Below are 24,014 nucleotides of genomic sequence, written 5' to 3'. Positions count from 1 at the left end.
TACTATAACTTAGGAGAGTTTATCATATAAGTTGACATCGTAAAGGAGCCCTAACGGCTCTATTAGTGCTTTATACATATGCATTTCAGTGGCACCATATGTCATAACAAAATATTGCTTTCATTAAAGTTTTCCCTGTTGGGATATTCTCACAATATTCCATTACTACGATAAAAGTCCGTAACAAAGTCGAGCCTGAATAACACCATTATCCTGTCAGAAGAACGATAAAATACATTAGTGATTCCTAGTTCATCTATTGGACTGCAATTAGAGTTAATTGAATCTGGTTGACAGGCGGCTATTGAGCCATGTATTGGTAACACGTTCACGGTTGAGCTGCGCAGCCACAAGGGCAGTGAGGCCGTGTCCTGGAGTCCCCGACTGAAGAGCTTAATGCAGACCGCTCTCAGACAAGTTATTGGTTTCCAGTGGCGCTTCCGTTATTTGATTCCATGAGCGATATTAGGATTTTTCCGGAGCGCTCTATGTTGTGAATAACTTTTCCTTTAGTAGCGGATTAGCAAACGCGTTTTTCAATGTGTTCCTACTTTTATATGAAAATGTGACATTTGTTAATGGTCTTAACATTTATTGACGGTGTTTTTGAATGTTGTACAAATGCTACTTTTAAATTCTCGAAGTAATGCAAAGTTTGAATACATATAGAAAACTGGACTTAATTTAAGCAATAAACGGGTGAGTACTTTCTTATCAATGTGTCTTTGTTAATATTTCTGCATTAGCCTGAAAAATGTATTGGGTGCCATTTGAAATATGCTTAGGAAATATCCTTCTCTGTATAACACTATCTTTTCTAAAATGCTGTCAATTGAAGATTTATACAAATCAACACGATTAAGACTATTAAGATTGGACGATTATCATTATCACATTTTACGTACTATTTCACAATTTCTTATATAGACATGCCGAATCACATGGCAAACGCTCAAGCCATTTATATAATTGTTAGTACAGACAAAAAATCATTCTCATTCTCAACTCATTTGTTTACATTATAAGGAGCGTGGTTCGATGCAACATATTGTGAGTTTTTCCTCTTTTTAAAATCGTATTTTCTCATAGAATGTGTTAATATCATTTTTTTTTTGTAAACGCTCGAAAATATTATATTGAGCAGAATATGTTCTTGAATCAAAACTAATGAGTTGTACTCAATTTCAATATCTTTTGTCGAGTATGCTTTCTTTTGAATATTGACAACACATTAAATCAGCCTATTTTGTGTGAATAAACATTTGAAAAGAGCAAAACATATGATATCAGAACTCACTTTAGATGTACTATGGTGGAATTATAAGTTGAGACTGAGATTGTGATTTGACTTGAATTTTTGGGCCTGAAATTTTATTTATGTTCTCATTCTAAATTGATATTTAATGCTGACTTCGAAAAGGCTTTAATATATTTTTAGTTAAGCTTAAAGTATAAATATACCTCGATTGTAGCTTATGCAATATATATGTTCACTTCATATTCTGTATAGCTCAACATGCTCATACTTTTGTCTAGTGGCCATCATAAACGAAAGTTTTGCTGAATGAATGGGTTAAACACATTTCAGACAATATTGATAGTATTTGGATAACCAATTCTTTTGTTGTTTTAAGGAATATTTCAAGTAGCTTAGAACATATATGAGGGCAACATCATGACTACCTCTGTCATGTTAATAATCAACTCTTGTTGGTAAATGCTGTCATTTCAACATGAACTTGTAATATTGAAACTGTAGTCAAATCTCCTGAAAGAATTGTGTCTAAGTGTTACACAAAAGCCGTTTTCTGCAATAGAATCTATAGAGTAATGCAAAACAAGATTCAAGATTCAAAATATAACTTAAACATATACATGCTTCTCGTTACCTGATATTATGAGTTAAACAAACATATGATCAACGTGAGTATTTTTAGAATCAAACGTGAAAAGAAGAAGAAGAAACATCATATTGGTCTATAAGTTAATTCCCGGTAAAATATCTGGCAGTATGAATAAAATAATTTCACATGCAGGAATTTCCATGCCTTTAATGTTTGCAACATGCAACACTAGTGCTAACCATAATATCAAAATGCAATATACGGAAAACGTGTTATGGTAGTGTTCGTGTAACCCTTATCTGTTTCCCAGAGTAGACTATTCTGTTCAGACCTGTCATATAATTACAACCAATTGTCAGCGACAGTCTGCAAATTATCTTTATATTCCGACTACCTTGCCTGTCTTTTGTTTTGGTCGGCTACCAATTTGGATACTGATTTTCAGGAAATGCAGTTTATGGCCTTGCTGGTTTTGTTAGTGTAAGTGAGCTTCGTGCAATATAATATATATGGATACAGGCGATAACTGTTTAAGGCGTAGTATGCTGAACATAAACATATAAATGTATATTGTAAACATATTAATTAAATCTCTCTCTCTCTCTCTCTCTCTCTCTCTCTCTCTCTCTCTCTCTCTCTCTCTCTATATATATATATATATATATATATATATATATATATATTACTACAAGAATTTATAAGTGATATTTGACGATCCGCTCACGTGCATAGTCAAAAGGCGCGGCACGTGTTGCAATATTCAATAATAATTCCGATCTCAATAAGTATACGTTATTAGATATTGGGATGTATGATAATATATTTATCTAATTAGATAGGAACCGAGTGGGTCAATGCGTACGGTTTGTTCTAAATGTTTGATCAGTTGTAACATAGCTTTTTGAACCCATTATTCTATCACATTGTTTGTTACTCAATATAATGTCAGCTGTAATCATGAGGGACGTCATAACTTACACTTGAATGCCTTATTTTAGTTCAATACCCTCCATTTATAATCACTCACGCCAGATGCTATCAGGATGGTGCTTGAAGTTTATTTGCATTAACCGACGAGCTTAAAAGCTTTTCAGAATGATATCTTCCCCGGATCTAACGCGAGAAACATAGTGTTCCATATTTGCAATCATTTGTTAATCACCGCCAATAATATATTAATAATACAGCATTATGGCTTTCACCTTCCTGTTGTACGTAAACTTTCATACTCGAAGTTTAAAATAATGTATTTTCCCAGACAAGCCATAGTTATGAGCCTAAAATAAGCATTCCTCGAGGCAAACAAAAATGTAAAAGAATCAATTTTCGACTGCAGGAGAGGACCTCAAGGGAAGGCTGATTGGACATTATTGTTCATTCGTATTTTCCTAATCACGCTGACCACATTGATATTAGCTAATATAATTGTATATTTCAGGGGAAATATCGCTAGTGGCCTTTCTGTCGAACTTCGTTCTACGTAGGCAGGATAAGGATAACACTTCGGATGCCATTTACATGGAGAAATTGAACAAAGTGTTCTGATTGTGGTCAGTTTTGGAAGTCGGAAGGTCTTTTACAGTACGGAAAGATTCCAATGACTTTACAACCGTAACTTCGAACTCGAGTGATCACGGTGAAGTGTTGCTCAAGCGAGACATGGATATAATGTTTTATTGCGTGCTGGTGGCTGTTATTCTGCATGAAGGTTAGTAACATCGTTTGAAATACATAAATATCCGCCCCTTTGTAGGATGGGCATGTTAAGAGCATTTTATATTGTTTGTGCCACTGTAGAATGCATCGATACAGTCCTATAGTTATCGGTATCCATTGTTTTTATTCAGGTAATTCAAATAATAAAACTTCATCATTATTGAAGTAAGTTTAATTATACAACAGCGGCACAACAATGTTTTAATGTTGGACTTGAATAGATTTTGATCTTTCAGTTTTATTAAAAGCAAGCAGTAATCTGAGATTGACTCCTGAATAATTGATATCATAGTGAGCAGCAAGCAACATGCTTGGGCGGCCGTGTTAAAAGCTGTTAATGAATTTGGCGCTCAATTACTCATTTACAGGGAATGATTTATTCCATGGATTTGGGAAAACTCAGAAAGGCATTTTCACGCGTTATAACGTTGAAACATTACAAGTCCTATTTTTTAGTGATGGTGTTTATTTTCCTATTTTGTTTCATAGAAAATTCTCCTAATAGATTGTTCCATTTAATAATTAACACCATTAATGCAATCCTTTCAGGAATATTTCGACAGGCATACACAAAGCAGATATGATTTGATAAATTTATATCCTTCTTCTTGTAGTGATTTTCTTTAAAAAAAATCCATAGATACATTCCGGTCCGAGTAATGTCGTCTTCGTTCTGTCCCGTGCACGATGCAGACCTTTACATCACAACTCCAAGTAATATTTGCGGAAAAACATACTACTCAATTTTATAGCCAAAGTTTACCATAAAAGATATCTTATATACAATTATACACAGATTAGAGCATCTTTATTGATTTCAGAGCCCATTCATTCTGGCCGTAATGGAAGTCTACGACCCCAATCATTTTGCCGAGTGATGTTATTTCTAGTATTCATAAATGTCTTTAGAAATAAGAAATTTCCATTTGCAATAAGCAAAACACTACGCTTTAGACTTGTAAGAGACGTAAACGCCAAATTTTCAGTTAGAGATAAGTGTTTATATTTAACCAATATTTGGGAATATCAAGCACATGTTGTTCAAGCTTTTTTTTCCAAATTTGACAATACCAAACATTATTTCGAGCACAACTTTCAATAATTCATTATTCAAAAACAATTTTAATACCAGGGGATCATTTGTGTTACATCAGATGCCAAATATGTCCCTGTAGACTATAATATAAAGCGCTACCAAAATCCTTACCCGGAGACTAAATCTTAATTCTGGACGGCTTCTCTAGAGCTAGTCCTCAGGAGAATTGGCGATAATACGTTGCGTGATGGGAAAGAAGATTCTGTCAAACAGCTGACTAAAAATAAAATTTACATTTGAAATTACGAGTTTATGTCATCGCCTCTGAGATATAGTGTTGACTCTGCATTCAATTTAAGGATTAAAATAGTGGCAATATTTACTTAAAAAAAATCTGAAATAAATAACGGACGGAGCTCAGCATCATTTAAGACAAAAAGGATTCCCAGACTGCTTTCAATTTAGTCTCTAGACAATGGTTCCCTGATAAACCTGCATGCAATTAGGTGGCATCAAAATATTGTAATATTACGACAGGGAACTGATATCTACAAATTATGTTCAATGACACAAGTACAAAAATGTTAAAAGACGAATGGAATATCAAAAACGAGAAAACATTGGACAATCAATACATCCCACAGTCCGATTTCGCTGGTGACAAAATACATATACTGTTAAATGGAGTATACCATTTACATTAAAATGAGACATTTACTTAGGGTTATGATTGCAAGTTCCTGACTATTCAGAACTTGTCTATGGCTTAATTTTATTTATATAATTTGACTTCATCCATGCCTGGTATAACGATACGACCGGGGCGATATTAACAGTCACGCATGGTTAGCTAAAACAGACACATCATCCTACGCAAGTCAAGACTAATTTAATGGGTGGAGCTGCGGGTAATTTAACCATTTTGCGCAAAGCCAAAATGTAACATCTCGAATGTTTAAGATACTATAGATTGTCAAAGATTTTGGTCCTGTACCTGTATGTTTTACGTATACTTATATGGAGTGTGTGTGTCTAAAATATGTTCACGGGGTGATGGATAGCCATATTGCGCGGTAGAGAAGCCAATTGTAAGTTTTAATATTTAAAACAATAATGCCTCGACCAGTTTGGTTACGGTAACTGATATGAAATTATTATACAGTGAATAATAATCGTTTGATACTTAAATAGTTTACACATGTCCCTACTGGCCCTCGTTCAATATCTGAACCTCCAGTCTTTGATTAGGAAACAAGCTAAACGAAAATTTGAGTCTTAGTAATATGAAGAAAAAAAAAAGTTTCTGAGGAGCTGAACTCATTTTCAAACTAATTGGATATTGAAATTAAAGCTAAATAGTCGTTTATTGATCCTAATGTTATGGTATGTAAATTCTTCCAAAAGCTTTCAGACAAGCTATTAAAAATGACACGAAACGTAATCGAACTTTTCCTTCATTTCCTAATTTTGGTAGATTGTCTGCAGGCAAAGATTATAAGATCTGATGTAGCCGTGTTTTAGGAGAAGTATAATGGAATAACGTAGACACACAATTAACTGTTTTGATCATTAACAAAATCACAGAGGAAAATAGCTGATATTAAGTAATATGCCCTTACTTTTTTCTTTACATAATAATGTGATTGCGTATGCTGTGTTCAATCCACACTTTAACTTTGCACTAAGTGCCATTTACCACGTTATTTTAGATCTGCTGTTTTCGTTGCGTTTTTGTCTATAAAAGACTATCCCTTACAGTCATTTTTTTCCTCCTTCATTCGACATGTACGTAAATGGGGGCGACTGGGAGCAGCCAGAGACATTCCATCTCCTCGGTCAGGCTTTCATCCCTTGTTTTGCCTTTTTCAAGTAATGAATATTTTATTATCTTAGTCAGGTTTACCAATCAATACTTCATGCCAATGGCGATTAATTAATCTACCATTCCCAGATACAATTGAAAGTTTAAATACATATTGACTCATTAGAGGGTTAGCATTACAGTTGTTTAATACGGCATCATTCAATTTAAATAAATCATATACGAACACTATTGTTAATCGTATATTACAATGACGCATTCAATTAACGCAAAACAAATTCCTAATTTCATATAAGCAGCTATCAGCTTCATTACTCCCAATTATTTGCCTTTAGCAACTTGATTTCACATAAACTGCATTTTTGACCCACTTTGTTATATATGTCACTTCTGCTTTGATATACTGTTAACTGAAACCATTACATCTTTTACTAGGAGAAACCGGTAAGATGTATCTTGATAAATGATTATGTAACATTTTCAAGATAAAATGTAATACAATCAACCGATTACAGGTTGCATATTTTCGAGTTTAACATAATGTTGTAACTTTTGTATTAACTACGTCTTAGCGTCATAGTTTGACCAAATTAATCCAAATACTTCGAAGATGGTGTGATTTTCGATTTCATTTAGAGTTTATTTCATTAGCATCCAGAAAATAGAAGTGTTATACAAAGAGTATTTCGTTTGTGTTTAAGGGCAGATGATACAGTGGCTTTCGTCGGGATCTTCTGAAAACATCGTCTTGTTATAAACTATCGTATGTTTTGTACCTTAAAATGTATTAGATACATAGTTGTTTGCTTTAAAAAATGACTGTTTAGTGTAATGTTCCTGTATAAGATTGCTTAATTTGGGATCAGCCAGGTTTATAGTAAGTCTGTACAGCCTTTGTCCGATGAACAGTTCGAATATATTAAACTATATTTTTAGGGTTACTTGGATACAATTGCTTGTTAAGACCTATCAGTAAATAAACGTAATCAAGTTCGTGTTTGTTTAGTGACAAACGCACTTAAGAAAGGAACCAAAATCCCTCAATATCGGTGTTTATTATGTGGGATGGTTTAATGTCATTTTGACTTTTCTTTGTAATCAACTGGTTTGATAGTATTCTTGCAGCCACAATTAAGACAAGTCTAAATGGACAATAACAAGGTCATTTGGTCCATAAGAAACTACCTGGAATACAATTTTAGGCCACACGTTTGGTGTTTGTGACATAAGAAACTTCATGGAATACAATGAGGCCACACGTTTGGTGGTTGTGAAAAAGAAATCTCTTTGAAAGATTCGTTTGGGAGATGCACAGCAAGGCTACAACAAAAAAGCGAGAACCAAACGATTCGTGACGCACGGAATAAAAGCTTGAATTCCGACAAAAAAAAATGAAGAAAAGTGCCTCTTTAAATCCAGACTCACGTTTTTGTTAAAACTAAATTTAAGAAAAATCATTATATCCAAACGCGCATTTTTGCTTCATATAATTTGATCGCTGACAACGACTCTATTTATTGGAGGAAATATCACCACCAAGTTAGGGATTTATAGAATTTTGCACAAAGAAAGGATTCGAATATACACCAGCGCATTCCATTCATATTGCAATGTGTTTATCATAATTGATAGATAGTAACACGCCTGCCAGTGTAATTTAGGCAGAGTTTTATGCCATCAAGTGGTAGCACTCTGTTAATGATTTCACATATCCAACTGAGAAAAGTGTAGTAAAATCTATATCGATAGGTCAAGTAAAAAAAACTTAACACATGAAATATCAGAATGTGTGCGCATCGATTGAAAAGTGTCTAGGCCAGTGACTACAATTAAATTTCCTGCATACGTTTAGACAATTTACCAATTTGCAAACGACATAACACTGATCAGTGCTTCACGACCTAAATTCCATATATATGGGTTTTAACTTTTACTTCTGTACTAAACAAAAACAACTTAAGACATAAGTTACGTTTCTCATAAGAAAAATAAATTCAGTTGAACGTTACCATATCCGGTTTAGGAATACAATCAAGTGGATCTAGCACTTTTTATACACTTTTTAAAATCACAATTCATACAGCTTCCTAACCTATTAATCGAATGAAGACAATGGTCTGAGATGGTATATGCATGCTTTCACTCACGGTCATGTGTTAATGTGGGAGAAGGGAATCTAACACTGAAATGTCACTTCGGAATTGGTGTAATTTGACCTCTATTGCAAAGCTGTGGCAAGCTATTGTTTATTGCTTAAACAGAATTTCAAATTCATAAATTACTGGATACTCAAATTAAAATACAAATGTTACTTTCAGCATGAACACAAACAGAGGAAAATGAAGACAAAACTATTTTAAACAATTAAATGATACACTTTTTGTTGTTATAGGACTGCTAAGAGATGGCTTGAGAACCAAATCCGGTTATATCATCAGTATGATTTTCTAAGGTGTATACCGTGCCAACCGAGACAATCCGAGTTATTATAACCTCCAAGCACAGAAAGGATGTTATTTGTTCGCGTTACAGTGAACAATACTGGTCCTAAGTGGCAGATTGAGTTTCGTGAATAGACCCCATTAGATATGACATTCCTTGTATACATAACAGAATTCTCATTTATCAAAATCGAGGCGATCTGTCTGTTTGTTTGGATCATAGGACAATTCCTTGTGAGTGACAGATAGGTCAGCGAGGCTCTGTGGTTGTATGTTACCATGTCAAATATATATGAACGATGTAATCTCCCTCACTAAGTGTTTGAAAAAGAATAAACAAAGAACATGTGGATGAATTTCTATGTCAGCATGTTTTTCCTTACCGTCGATATTTTATGATATTATGATACTCCATTGCATATGCTGCATCATTTGTTGGCATTGTGCAACTACTTTTGAGTTTTCTTTGACCCTATTATTAGTAGAAATATTAACCTTGATTCATGACGCCACGTTCCGTTAGCTGAATGTTAAACAAACACGTTTTTTTTTTAAAAAGAAGAAAGAAATCAGTGCCTCAAACTGAACAGAAATCGTCTAGAGAATGTTTCACTTACCCTCGGCAATACCAATTAAGACGCGCATTTGTAAACCATTGTAACGGCAAAACGATAAGCAACAATACCAGAATATTTTTCCATGGTTACATTCCAAGAATGCACTTAAGCTCAGACTGAATATATCATTTAAGCCACCAGAACAAATACACCAATATGCATCATCGGCTTACTTAAATATTATAAATTATAATATTTAAAAAATACGTTGGAAAGTCAAAAACAAAGTCAAAACTCATCTTTATATGCACCAACTTCATTCATGGTTTCTTAAATTAATTAGTAACCAGCTTTAGGAAATACTTTGTACGATACACGGATTTAGACTTTGCATGCTTCACCCCGTGTCTTGAAGGCTGCAATATTTGTATAAGTGTGTCTTCATTTAATTGTTAAGATTAACAGCTTCATCCTTCCTATAATACGGGATTATTGAAATGTCGCCCTTTTGCTCTTTAATTTTGGCAGGAATCATTGCCTCGGAGTATCTTGTTATAATTTAAGTACTCAGCTATTTAAAAATGTAAACTTTTTCTGCACCGAAATTCACAGCAACATCGAATGCCCTCCAGTAACCAAGACGGTTGACAATCCTTCCCCGACTGTCCGCCTTGTTGTGGAAAATAACAGCTATCTTTGATTACTAGGAATTTGGCAGTATTTTGATAATTGACAGCAGAAATCGTTTTGCTTAGAACAATAAGCAATTAGTGTATATGCCATTTTCTGAACAAATTGTCTTTATGGCGATGTTAACGATTTCTTTTTTTGAAACGAAAGCCGTTCCTCCCAAACAAGGCTAATGGATGTGGTCTATTCGATTTACATAACGATAGGTACCAAAACAATGTTTTTTTTGACAGCATTAAACAACAACAGATAATAATTAACTTAAAGTGTTAAAGTGTACGCAGTGTTTAGTACTGCCATTCGAATTCATAATATTTATTTCTTACCAAAATGCATCGGCTTTGTAAGGGCAAATGAAAAGTAATCACATTGTCGGGCAACAAAAACAAACAGTAAACATGAATATATCATTAACCCTGAAAGTTGAGAAAATAAAGAACTCATTTGGGAATATTATTGTTAGTTTTGGCAATTCTACTGGTTACTGGTTGCCGTTCTTGGCTTTGAAGTTCCATTTCAATTCCATATTTTGGCTTCATTAATTCATTCATGACTTAGAGATAAAACATGGCAGTATCAACGGTCATGCTTGGGACAGCTAAAAGAGACACAACTTCCTACGCAAGTCAGTAGTACTTTATTCAGTAGATCTGCTGGTAATATTACTCGTAAACGCAAAGCCACGATATAATGTCTCAAGTGTCCTTTGAGGTTCACATTTATTCCAATTTCGACGGCATTGTTAATCGGTATTTGCCCATCGTCTATACAAGACAATGCAACACATCGGCTGAAGTGTGTCTGATAATAACTATATTCAGACCTGGTTTTCCTTCTAACAAAGCTTGTCATCCAGAATTTTCATTTCTTATCGCGTTATGTTAATAACCGCAAGGCATGTGATGTTATCTTGTTTTTAGAATACTTTTGTCTCCCTGCATTCTAGTCTGAATGGTAATGCATGTATTCATTTAGTGCACAATATTCTTCAAGTAATTCAGGTTTCATTAGATATCACAATAACAAGAAAATAGTTTTAGAGTTTCATTGTATACTGTGAAATATTGCTAATTTTAGAACGCATTCAAAAGTTTCTGGGATTGTATACAATCACTCAAAAACGGTATTCGCCCCATATTTTTATATAAATTCTATAACTCTACCTACTGGTATAGAATTTTGGATTTATTTGAAATACTTCCACATACAACAAGGGTATAAATACTTGTACAGCGATTGACCAATGCAGATTTATTCGATTAAAACATAGTTATTGTAGTGTGCGGTTGTGAGCTCAAACATATGGAATCCAGGAAAAAAATGAATACATTCCAAATATAAAACAAGATGTAGATATGTAAAATTAATATAAATCAAGTTGCAGACAAATCTGACATTGGCTTGAGCTTATGACCTCGGTCGTAGTGTGAAATGGAAGTCTATAAAATATTTGTCTTTCACAATCCCCTAGACTAGAACAGAAAGAACAAGAAAGTGTGACGACGTACGCTTTATTTAATGCGTCATCATCTATTTCACATAAAAAATAAATTGAAAGTGTATGTGCTAGTGTTATCGTTTGTTTAGTTTGCTCATGAAACCATACATTTGCTTTTTTCTCATATTATTAGCTCACATAAAAGTCTTTCCGTGAGTAATTGTGACCGCCCGTTGTCCTTCTTTCGGTGTCATTATTTCATCATAGCTTTTCCTTTTCAAATATAAGGCTGGCTTCATCCAATTAACTTGTTCGACATGCTTTGAATTGACTTCTCATTTTAAGAATGTTCTGTTTGAATAAACACCATTGTCACAAGAGCCGAAATAGAAGACTTTCCAAAACGTTAGTGTGTTTAATTAAACATCTTAAAACTCATTGATATCTAGAATCAGCGAAAGGCGGTGTATCATTGTCGTTCAAATCGTGGTCGTTGGGTTCAGGATTTGCCTGGATATGTTGTGTATTTTTTTAAATTTGGAAAAAAACAATTGTTTAAAAATGCAATGTCCTTGATATATTGATTTGAATCTTGTTCTTCTGAATGGATGTTCAAATCGTGTTTTTGGGGTGATGTTTTCCCGCGTAGAAAAAACACACAAATATAAAAAAACAGTTTGTTGAAAAATTATATGGCAAAAAATCGCTTAATTGGCAATATTCTATTAAGTAAGACATTTATTTCTCACTTTGTACTGATGACGAGGTCTTTTTTGAAGGCAGAAGTCCATTTTCCTAGTATGCATTCTTCTCATAAATAAAAGAAAAACAATCGGAAATATCTGTGGATTTTATATTATTACGGGCATTATATTTCTGCAATGCATGTAGCGGGGGAAATGGTATTGCTTTGTGGTATTCGGCTCATTACTAGAGCAAGTGAAACAGGTAGGTCGTCTTTGATTTTTTTTACTGGAACTGCATGTGATAAAAATAATCTGACACTCGTCATTATATATTTAACAATCTAATTCAACTCATCTGAACCCGTTAATAAATGGACACAGTTAAACAACACAAACATCCACAAACATCACACAGCATATACAATACATGTGTATAAAACTAGAAGAATTATGATCTTTTGTATGCAAAAAAGGATAGAAAATGAAATTATATTTTACTTTTTGATAAAGGTCTTCCGAATTGTATGCACACATTAAGCCATTTCGTAAATGACGGTTTTGAGAAAAGCTCACAAAATGTATGAACAAATTAAGCGTTTTCGTAAATGACGTCGTTGAAATTTATTTACCTGTCCTGTACACGTAACAGTGATTTGGAAGTGAAAGCGGACTAAAATTTTAAAACAGCTAAACATATCAAAACGGTATGTCACTGTTTGAAACAGTGAACTTTCATTGTCATTTCACTGATAAATCTCTATAAATCCTCGGAAATAATGTAATAAATAAAACATGAATAGTGTCATATGTTTACATCCACGGGAATATGATTGATAGGAAAATAATGTGAAGTAAATTGGATAATTTAATCTTATTACTATACTATTCAAAGAGAAACTTACTTTTTTTCGGAAGAGCTATACTCATTTTTCAATCTATTTAAATATGGTAATTAAAGGTAAAAAGTCATCCTAGGCTTATACGGGAATGCAAAAATGCTTTGGAAAGCTTTCATGCAATCTCTTAAAAGAGAGAGACAAAACGTAATAGAATCTTTCATTCATTTTCTAATTCAGGGAGATAGTTTGCAGGCAGAGATGACATGCTCTGTAGTATCTGTGTGTTATTAGGATAATTGCAATAAAATTAAGTAAAGACCAATTTTTAGCTGTTGTTGAACTAAATATCAGATAATTGAAAAGATGCACATTCTGTATTCTTAACATACTTATATCGTAACGTTTAATATGTTAAAACAACACTCTTAACTCAGAAATAAATACTGAATCGCCACCACGTCAAGTTCAATTGCATACCCGTCTAGTAAATACTATGTCTTACAGTCTTGATTGCTCCAACAGCCAACATGTATGCATACAGATTTGACATTCCATCTCCTCGGTCTCCTCGGTCTCCTGGTATTTCCCTTCTTAATTTATGAATATTTTGTTATTAAAATGCTAATTTATCGATTGATTCATTAACCTCTCTTACACTCTGACCGACCGAGGCAATAATAAATTATTAAAATGAGGTCAGAGGTTGAGAAAAAACAGCCCGATTTGTGTGCAGTCTTTTTTAACACATTGGTCTTTCCCGTCGATGTTATGTGATATTGGAATAAACAATAGTATGTTTTGTGTATTAAACTACGTTTGAATTTTATTTGCTTATTTTTAGCAGAGATATCAGCGCAAGTTCAGAACAGCACCATCCAAAAACGGAGTGTCAAGAAAACATATAAATGTCTCTTACAAAAATTGAGCTGCCAATCATTGTCCAATACTGAAAGAAAAACGTCACGCGAAATGTCTCACTTCCCCGAGACAATACCATTTAAGACGTGCCTTTGTAAACAATTACTGTTTCAATGCGATAAGCAACACATCCAGCCAAATTCTTTGTTTCCTGTGGAAACATTCCAGAAATACACTTAAGCTCAGACTTAATATATCAATAGTAGACCACCATCGACTAGCCTTAAATATATATTCAAAACGAAAGCTGTTTGGAAAGGAAAAACAAACACATCTCAGCGTTAAATATACACACTATGTTCAGAATATTATTTTGCACATTTTTGAGTTCTTATTTAATAGTTAACAACTTAAAACACTCGTTATTCCGTAATATACACGAATTTAGAAATTGCATATGTTCAATGTATATGCATTCTTGATTCATTTTTCATAATGTTTCATAATTCAGATGTTTACTAATCTAGTTTCATTGTTAGATAACCTAAATCCATTGATGTAAACTACGTTTTTTCCTATGGTATTTTAAAAATGTATTTGTAAGGGAATTGTTTAGGATTTTCTAGATTATAATATTATTTGAAAGTTCTTAACGATATTTGTATTATGTTTTTGGATATTCCTCTTTCATATGCGTTAAATTTTCTATAAAAGTTTCACCCGCTAGAAAATTTCTGAAATGTTGGATCTAATAACTATTTTGTGAGGATTACCTTTGAACATTTCGTTTGAATTATCCTGAAAGCGTGGTTTAAATTAGTAAGTTTTCGTGTAGTGTGTTTAAAATTTCTTTTGGATTATATTCTGTGAACATTGAAGATGCCAGGATAAGTGAAGATATTTAGTGAATGTGTGGACTTTGGACATTATTTCTTATCATGTTTGAATTATATCTGTAAAACTGTTAGTATTTCTTGTTCCTTGTTTCTCTTTCTCTGTTGCCTTTGGTGGTCATAACACATGCTTAACCATGTTGCTCAAAGGGTATCTGCTCATTGATACATTTATGTTCGAAGATGTTTCCATCTTGATTTAATAATATGATTTGTAGTTATACAAGTTGGTCAGTTTCTACAGTACGAGGTGATGTTGATCTCGCCCTTCTGTATTTCAACTGGAAGATGCCTTTCGGTGGTTTATAGAGAAAAAAAAGTTTTTTCACTGTTCAAAATTCAAGAACACTCTCACGTCCCACTCATACTTCATCGTGTATAGGGCTTGAACACAAGTTTTACAGTGTCACTTCTTAAATGGCGTTACGTTCCCACACATTTTCGGGCTTTTTTAGAAGAACTACAATAAATTGTCACTTTTTGTATCCATTATAAGCATATCAAATATATCTTTTGCTGATTAATCAGTGAAATATATTGCGGTCTTACACTGAGACAAATAATTATCCTCCGTATAATACAACTATGAGAAAAAAACAACATGAATTTAAATTGAATGCAGTATTTTATTACCAAATATATCCTGCGTAAGGATGCCTTTCACTAACGTGTACGTCATCCATTTTAGCTGAGAAAAAAACCCTGAAAGAATACAAGGCGTTTCTTTTTGCAATGAAATAAATGACTTTAAGTCACGAAGATGTATCATTCGTGAGAGAGAGAGAGAGAGCCGGCAACAACTTTTGGGCCTTAATTGTTGGATTCTAAACGAATCCCGAGGGTGATTTTCAGAAAAACAGACATGAAGCAATTACAGTGGCATGGTGTTTGTGATTTTTTGTTGGCCACCTTTAACACGCTGTTTATCGGTTATTTAATCGAAAAAATCCGATAAAAAATAGTCATAACCCAGAACCGTTGTTTCGTGTTTATGTTTATGCAGGACAATATTTGCTATCAACTAGCGCCAATATCACAAACAAACTTTAGTCACATCTAAATCTCAATCACAACTCATTTCAATATTCTGAGAGCAAATAATTGTAGAGCAAAGCCTGTACTTTAGTGAAAAATATTATTTTTGAAGTATTACCCGAGTACATTTTGTGCTCTACAATATAATTATCTTGCAGAATGTTTGAGCAAAAAATGTTTGCCAACATAACTTATCAGAGAATACATGCACTTTTAAAAATACTTTAAAAAAGAGGAAAATATTAGTAATTACGACTTCGTGATGATGTAATGTGGAAACAGCTTGAGATTGAAAACTGTTTTGTGTAATTGTGAAATATTGACCTGATGCATGTTAATAACTAACATTTTTTACACTTAAACGTAGTACGTAAACCTTGTTTGTGATTGTTTTGTTTTTGTGTTCAATGTCTTCGGCGTTTACCCTGTGCCATTAAACGGGCTTTGTTATAATTATACACTCCAGATAACTAAAGTTATCGACATATTCAAACAGGATATTGTCAAAGTAAAAAAGGCTTATTTCTCAACTAACCCATTGAAAAGACTACATCATAGATTTATTAGTATTTACAGATAAATGCAATAATTCATAATATTCATGCATTCATTTTAGTGATTCTTGTAGAGGAATTTGACTTTTTGCTACGAAAGAATCATCTTCCTAAAATAGTTTGTAATAATATAATTTAAAAAAATACATCAACATCATCATTACCCGACTGTTCATTTGAGTAGAAAAATAAAGAATTCCTTCACACTGACTTGTCATAAAAGACACCAAATCGTTCAGAAAAAAGGAAAATAGAAATGGGGAAATATTTTCACCCTGACGAGTCTTTACTAAAATTCTAAATATTTCAGATAAGGCATGATTTACTTTCACACATGAATTGACACTTGCATATATATTATATATCTCAGAAGACTCCCATCAATTTTATGACTTAGCAATTTTCTCCAGAGTGCATTTATATTAATGCTTTCGAATGCTTTTTCATAGTCAATAAAAGCGCAATACAATACAACCTAGCAAATAAATACCAATCAACATTTTCATTGAGAAAATATGGTCTTTAGTGCCGTTCCCTTTACGATAACCTGCTTTGTTTTTGAAAATAGGTAAAATCACATCGGTACACCATACATCAGGCACCTCACTAGAAACAAGAACGATACTTAACAATTTACAATAAAGACATAATATTGCATCTGTATAATACTTTGTATATTCTAAAAACATCTTAAGGTGATCGGGCTCAATTGGCTTGTAACGTTTTAATTGCGTTTTCTATTTCAGCAACTGATAATGGCTGATTCTGGGTTTCAATTATGTCAGATATAAAGTGAATATATATGGTTTATTCAGAAATACATGTGGACATACTGTCCATGTGTATACATTTGAGAACATAATAAATATATTTAAGTTGTCAAGTGATCAATGCCATATTTATAATATACAGAACATATATGACATCGCGTAAAATACAAAACTAATAACTATTGTATACATGTAGAGTAAAATCAATACATGACAATATATGACAGCGAGAGGTCAGTGTGAAATAATGTTTATATAGGCTATTACTAGTCATAATAATAATGATACTTGTTTTTTAAACTAAGTGCATAATTAATATACATGGCTAAATTTCTACTTTAACATTTTCGGATTGCATTAATTCAACATATTTTGGCACGTTCGGTCTATTCCGATAATACTTATTGATATATGAATGTCGTAATACGTTAAACAGAGGGCATTCGAGAATAAAATGAAATTCATCTTCCAAAACATCACACACAATACATTTTCTATTTTCAAAAGATATTGGTTCGGGTCTGGGCCATCTTCCTGCTTCTATTTCTAATCTATGAGATGATACTCGTAATTTTCACAGATCTTTTCTAAATTTATGTATATTAACATTTGTCAAATAAGGTTGCAACATAAAATTACAAAACATTGTATAAGTTCTTGCACGTGACGAGTTATTAAGTTCTGACCTCTAGTTTTGGATAAATGTATCATTAAGTCTAGACTTCAACAAAGACATCAATATATTTTCATCACCAACACCTTGATTCAACCAAGCATAATAGAATCCAAGAGATTGTAACAAAGTGCATACAGATTTTGCCCAAGATTTACAATTTGGCTGTGTTTCTATGTAACTACACATTTGAATGTAAACACCTTTAGTATATTTATGATCTTCTAAATTAACAATTTTTAACCAATATCTTATTACATTAACAGCTCTTCTGCTTAACAATAAAGTTCTACCAAGCTCTCCATAGATGAAATTATTCTGAGTTTGAATTTTAACACCTAAATGTTTTTACAAAAATTTAAATGAACTCTTTCTAGAACAAGATAATTATTTAGACCACAAATTTCTGATCCATAATTTAAAATTGGAAGAATTAATTTATCAAACAGATCTAATTTATTTTGCATGTAAATTGAAGGGAATTTTATTAAATATGAATTTAATTTAAAAATAGCCTTAGATGCTTGTCCTGCTAGTGTATCAAAAGTTGTTGTAAAAGAGCCTCCACTTGTAAAGACAAAACCCAAGTATGTAAAATTTCTATCTCTAAATTTTCCCCCTTATATATGAAACTAATATTATTTCTTAACCTGCCACCCTTTTTAAAAAATCATTTCTTTAGTCTTGGTAGAATTTACACTTAGTTTCAATCTATCACAATATTCTTCTAATAACAATAAACCATTCTTTAACTCGTTCTCAGAATCAGCCATGATTATATAATGCATCATCTAATTCATCATCATTCAGATAACTAAAATGTACAATAAAATACTTTAAGATAAATCCTTTTTAGCTCTTCCGATTTTGTGTTAAGAATACACTAATTTTCCTCAAGGCTGGTATGTTTTATAAGTCTCAAATTCTTTACAATACTATTATGGTAATGTTGAAATTTAAGGTATAAAAATCTTAACAATGATCTATCAAATTCAAAAATGATCATATGTACAAACATGTGAAGAACAAAGAGACTTTTTTGTTTTGTTTTAAGTTAAACATCAAACCAAGGTTTCTTTTACTTTTAAGGAACATAGAGTTTTATTTTTACTTTTAACAAATTACATTTATCGGCATCATTTGTCAGTACCTTCCCTGGTACAAGAACTATCTAAATGAATCCTATTAATAACAGAAGAGAGTTCTTTAACAACATTTAGATCAATATGATTTACAAAAAAACTTCAAAATATCAGGAGGCCTATATTTATAAAAGGAATCAGAGTCATTAGTTTAGTTGTAAGAGTATGCTTTCATATGACATACTGTCGTTACTCCGTAGGTTACATACACTAGATAAAGGTCGATATACGACATATAAAGCAGTTAATATTTATTTTACAGTGATGTCAAGCCGTTAGCGAATTTAAGTATTATAACAATGCAGTTATCAAAATCTCTGAGATTTCTGATGGAGGACAACGGATTGTACAATAACATACTACACGTTCTACATTATCATAGACTTTTATCTATATGCGTATACTAACCTCTGTTCGCATGCATTTTAGACACAACTGTGTATGTCTGCCTCCCCTTATGCCGATCTCGACACGATTTCAAAATATTATTTTGGCAACAGCGAACTACAATGAAAGACGGTCATATGCTTTGTAAGCATGCCCTAGAGCGATCAGTTAATCGAGGCGGAATATCTGGCCACTGTGTGTGTGTTGTCAATATAAACCTACTGGTACACAAAAAGCATTTTAGATGATGAGCCAGACCCTATTTGTCAACGTCTAATACGTTGTTCAACATATGTTGCTGGTTAATTAACGATCCGGAATTGCCAATCCTTACTAAATGGCGTATGTGTTAAGTTTGTTGCTGACATCGAAGGAGTCATTTATTTGAGATACTTGCATGTCCTACCCGATGATTATTGAACATGTAATGACACTTCATTTCTAATGAGTCTGATACTGGTTTCTGTCAACCGTCAAACTGCTTATTCGAATAATTAAAACAATAAATGTTCTTTAAAACATGAAGATTATTTAACTTCAGGGAATGCCAGATGATTGGACTTGGTTTTAAATTATTGACCGTACAGTGAAATACCCATTCGTTGATTATTCATGTAACGTGCTTTAGGGAAACATAGTGCGTGATGGCGAGATAACGTGTCTACTGCATTGCTATAATTTTAATTTGTTAAATTACACTTTCATGAATAAAACAAAGCGCTCAGCGGAAGCCTTTATTTAAGTACAGATGATTCGTGTTTTTAAAAGCGAAACCTGTGAAAGCCAGTCATGCGTTATTTCACATCAAAGGGCAATATATCAGCTATAAAACACGAAGGCATATATCAAGAACCTAATATGGCATGTAAACTTGAAAGGTATTGAGATATTAAAGAATCAATTGCTTTTATTCACAGAAGTTGACCATATAAAACGCACTGAAAAAAGGAACTTTACTTTCTGATGTCATACGTTTGCTGTCGTCTCCCAATGTTCTATCCGGCTTGTTATTAGATTATTTCCCTTCTGTTTATTATAAATGGTATCGTTCTTAAAGGAGCTGTACTCCGTATGATGAAATAGCGAAAAAAATAACTTGTCAAAAACTGACATAAACTTGTATCGATGTGTACAATGCATTGAAACTTACTAACTGAAATACCACATAGTTTACAATTTATTTATTTTTTGCATTTTTTTTCGTATTGTTCTATTTAAAAAGATTACTAGGTATGTCTATCTAGTAGAATTCATTCCTTATGCGTGATTGGCTAGTCGATGTTATCACGTGATATTACCAGGTTAGGTATATAGCTAAAATACTCCAACCAAGGTAAGGTAAGCCTTCGTAGCACGGTGGATACAACACTGGATTGCAATTTTGTCAACACCGGTTCGAACCAGGTCTCCGACTGGATCATTTTTTTTACATGTTGGCCTTTTTTTCAATTATGATATCAAAGAGTAAAATATTTTATTAAATGATTGTCCTGAGATTCGTTACAGAAAAAAACTTTATTTGATGGCAATCTGGTGTACAGTCCCTTTAATTTACTATTGTCTACATGAAAATACGTCAATGAAGAGCGAATGCTTTTTTTGCGTTTTTAACTTCCGATACAAATTATTAACATTATTACCATCAATAGCGTTGTCTTATTTATGGTATCAACACTAAGTTCCTGAAGTTAAGGTTAAAATTTGTTTTAATAGTTCCCATGCTTTAACTTGGTTGATTTATAGGATGTAAATTGTAAACATGGCGTCAGATCGAAGTTGTATTTTAATATAGATCTACTTTCGAACTATATCGTATAAGTAAAGTCTTCGGATGAGATTTATTATGACATTGATAGGAAGAAACATTGAACAGACCAGTAAGCATATAATTAATGCATTACCACTAAAGAAGCTCTTGTTTCCCTTTTATTATTGGTAATTAACAAACTAAGTTTACAGTTACATACTTATTAGTATGCCTTAAACATATCATGAAATTGTAGGAAACTAAACTAATGTTCCCATCCTATCTATTCGGAAACAGACAGGATTTGTTTGATCTGAACCCATTTGTTTTTTTACAAAATGTCTTTGTTTTGTGATGAATTATAGGTCTTTGATTTATTAGGATTGACATGTTACTTTAAGGAACGCCGTCTGCTTGGTATTTGTTATTGTATATATATAAATATAAGATGTTACGTTCATTGGAATATGAATGCAACTGAATGGATTTGCGTTCATCTCAGGGAGCACAAAATGATCGCAAATCTCTGTATTTGCTGTGTATTTTGTTTATGTGTATATTTAGCCTTCGAGTCTTGACATTACTAACCTCAAAACAGAATGAACTGGCTTTTTTTGAAAATGTCATAGAATCGAAGCGAGCGTTTTCTTACACATCTTCGCTTGATGATCCGGTAATAGTATGAATTGAAATCAAATGATAGTTGGCTTTTCAAATAATAAAGTAATATAATTTAGAATGACATGTACAGTGAAGAAATACATTGTATCTGCACAGGTTATATCTATATTCATAGATGTTGTTGATCGTTCAATTCCAAAATTGTAACCAAAATGCTATTGACATTTCGACAGAAATATGTGTCCACAAGCACAGTTATTTAAACACCAATGACAGACAGCAAAATGGTTAGAATACAATGTAAAAATACAGGCTTGGGAACCAAATTCGGTTACACGATCAGTATGCTTATCATTCGTTTTGTCCGTGTCAACCTAGACACTCCAACTTATTGCAAGCTCCAAGCAAAGAAAGGATGTTATTTGTTCCGTTACAGTGAACAATGTGCGCTCCAATGGGCAGATTAAGTTTCTTAAATAGACTGTTTAGATATGGCATTCATGGCGATCTGTCTGTTTGCTTGGATCAGAAGAGAATTCTCTTTGAGTGACAGATAGGTCAGTGAGGCACTGTTATCATGTCAAAGACCGAAAACCGCCGTACAACGACTGAAGAAATCTGAATAGATTAGCTGAGGTCAGTGTTTGAATCACCACAGAACATGCGGATGCAGTCTATGTTCACATTTTGATTATAACCTTCGATTTCATATAAAATTAAAATAAACAACTGTAAACACTGCCACATTTGTTGCAATAAGCAACCACCTTTAAGTTTTCGTTGAACCTATTATAAACAGAGATATTAGCGTAGTTTCAGGACACCACTTTCCCTTCGCTGAATGCTAAGAAAACACTTAAACATTTTATATTAGAAATCAGCTGCCAATCAGTATCCAGTACTGAGCGAAAAACGTCACGCAAAATATGTCAAATACCCAAGGCAAACCCATTTAAGTTGTGGCTTTGTAAACATCGGCAGCGTCAAAGCAACCATACCAGCAAAAATGTTTTTTATTCTGGTGGAACAGTCTGGAAATGCACTTAAGCTCTGACTGAATATATCAATTTAAGACACCAAAACATTTTTATAGTAAAGACACAACTCATCATTAAAAGTGCAAACTTTATTTAGGGTGCCGTATATCAATCAGTAACCGAATTGACGCTTTTTATTTGGATAATACACGGATCAAGACATTGTATGCTTACCCGTTTGTCTCAAAGGCTTAAATATCTGTGTAAGTGGTGCGTCTAATGGATATGTTTCTTGCTCAAAAATGTATATACTTTATGGAATACGGTTTGTTATAGTTATAAAACTTAATAGTATAACATGACGGTGATCTCGCCCCTTTGTTCTCAATTTTAAATGGAATCACTGCCTGATAGTACCGATAAACTAATACCCATTTGTTTTTGGTTTTTTTCATCTCAGTCTGCATTCTGTATTTCTCAGTAACATGGTATTCTCTCGTGTAGCCAAGATCTTTGACGATCTTCCACCGCCTGTCTGACTTATTGTGGAAAATGACAGCTATCATTGTTTTTAAAGAATTTGGCAAAATTTCAACAATTTTTCAGAAATCCTTTCCCTGAGAGAAAATTATACCAATACCGTCTATGACGTTTTGTGAACAAATTGATTTATTTAAGTTTATTCGATTAAAATTATAACGATATAAACACCATAATGAGGTTTCATTTGAGAGCATTAAACAACAACGGACAATTATAAATTTTAAATGCAAGCATTAGTTTATTCTGTTCGAATTTTTATTTATTTACTACCCTTAAAAAGGCATGTGTTAAGGCAAGCAAATAGAAACCACATTGTAGGGCAACAAACACACATGGTTAACCTGATTATACCATTTATCATGGAAGTTTAGAAAGTAGAATAAATCATTTAGGGATATAAATGATAGTTTTGGCAACTCTGCTGGTGACTGGCTACCGTGCTTGTTTTTATTCTATAATTTGGCTTCATTATTTTTTTCGGTAGATACATGACATGGCAGCATTGACAGTCATACGCTCGGACAAACGCGAGGGCTAGTTTATTCAGTGGATTTGCTGGTAATAGTAAATTCATTTCACAAAGCCAAGATATATCGTCTTAAATGTCATTTTAGTTTCAAATTTATCCCAATTTCGACGGCATAGTTAATCGGCATTAGCCCGACAATACAACACATCGGTTAAAGTATGTCTTATAATCACCATATACATACATAGTTTTCTGCTGACTGCATCCTCACAACGC

General features: G+C 33.0%; 1 protein-coding gene across 1 annotated transcript in view; it reads left to right on the top strand.

Moving 5' to 3' along the window:
- Positions 1 to 440: 440 nt before the first annotated feature.
- Positions 441 to 24,014, top strand: part of LOC128228347 (uncharacterized) — a 64,296-nt gene continuing 40,722 nt past the window's right edge. Inside the window, exons 1-2 of the mRNA XM_052939608.1 lie at positions 441 to 699; positions 3,283 to 3,552. Of these exons, the coding sequence (XP_052795568.1) occupies positions 3,504 to 3,552 (49 nt within the window). The 5' untranslated portion in view covers positions 441 to 699; positions 3,283 to 3,503. The remainder of the gene's footprint in view (positions 700 to 3,282; positions 3,553 to 24,014) is intronic.

Source organism: Mya arenaria, chromosome 3, assembly GCF_026914265.1.
Source record: "Mya arenaria isolate MELC-2E11 chromosome 3, ASM2691426v1".
Classification (NCBI taxonomy): Eukaryota; Metazoa; Mollusca; class Bivalvia; order Myida; family Myidae; genus Mya; species Mya arenaria.
Note: the sequence above shows the minus strand (reverse complement) of the source record. Positions and strands in the feature narration are given on the sequence as shown.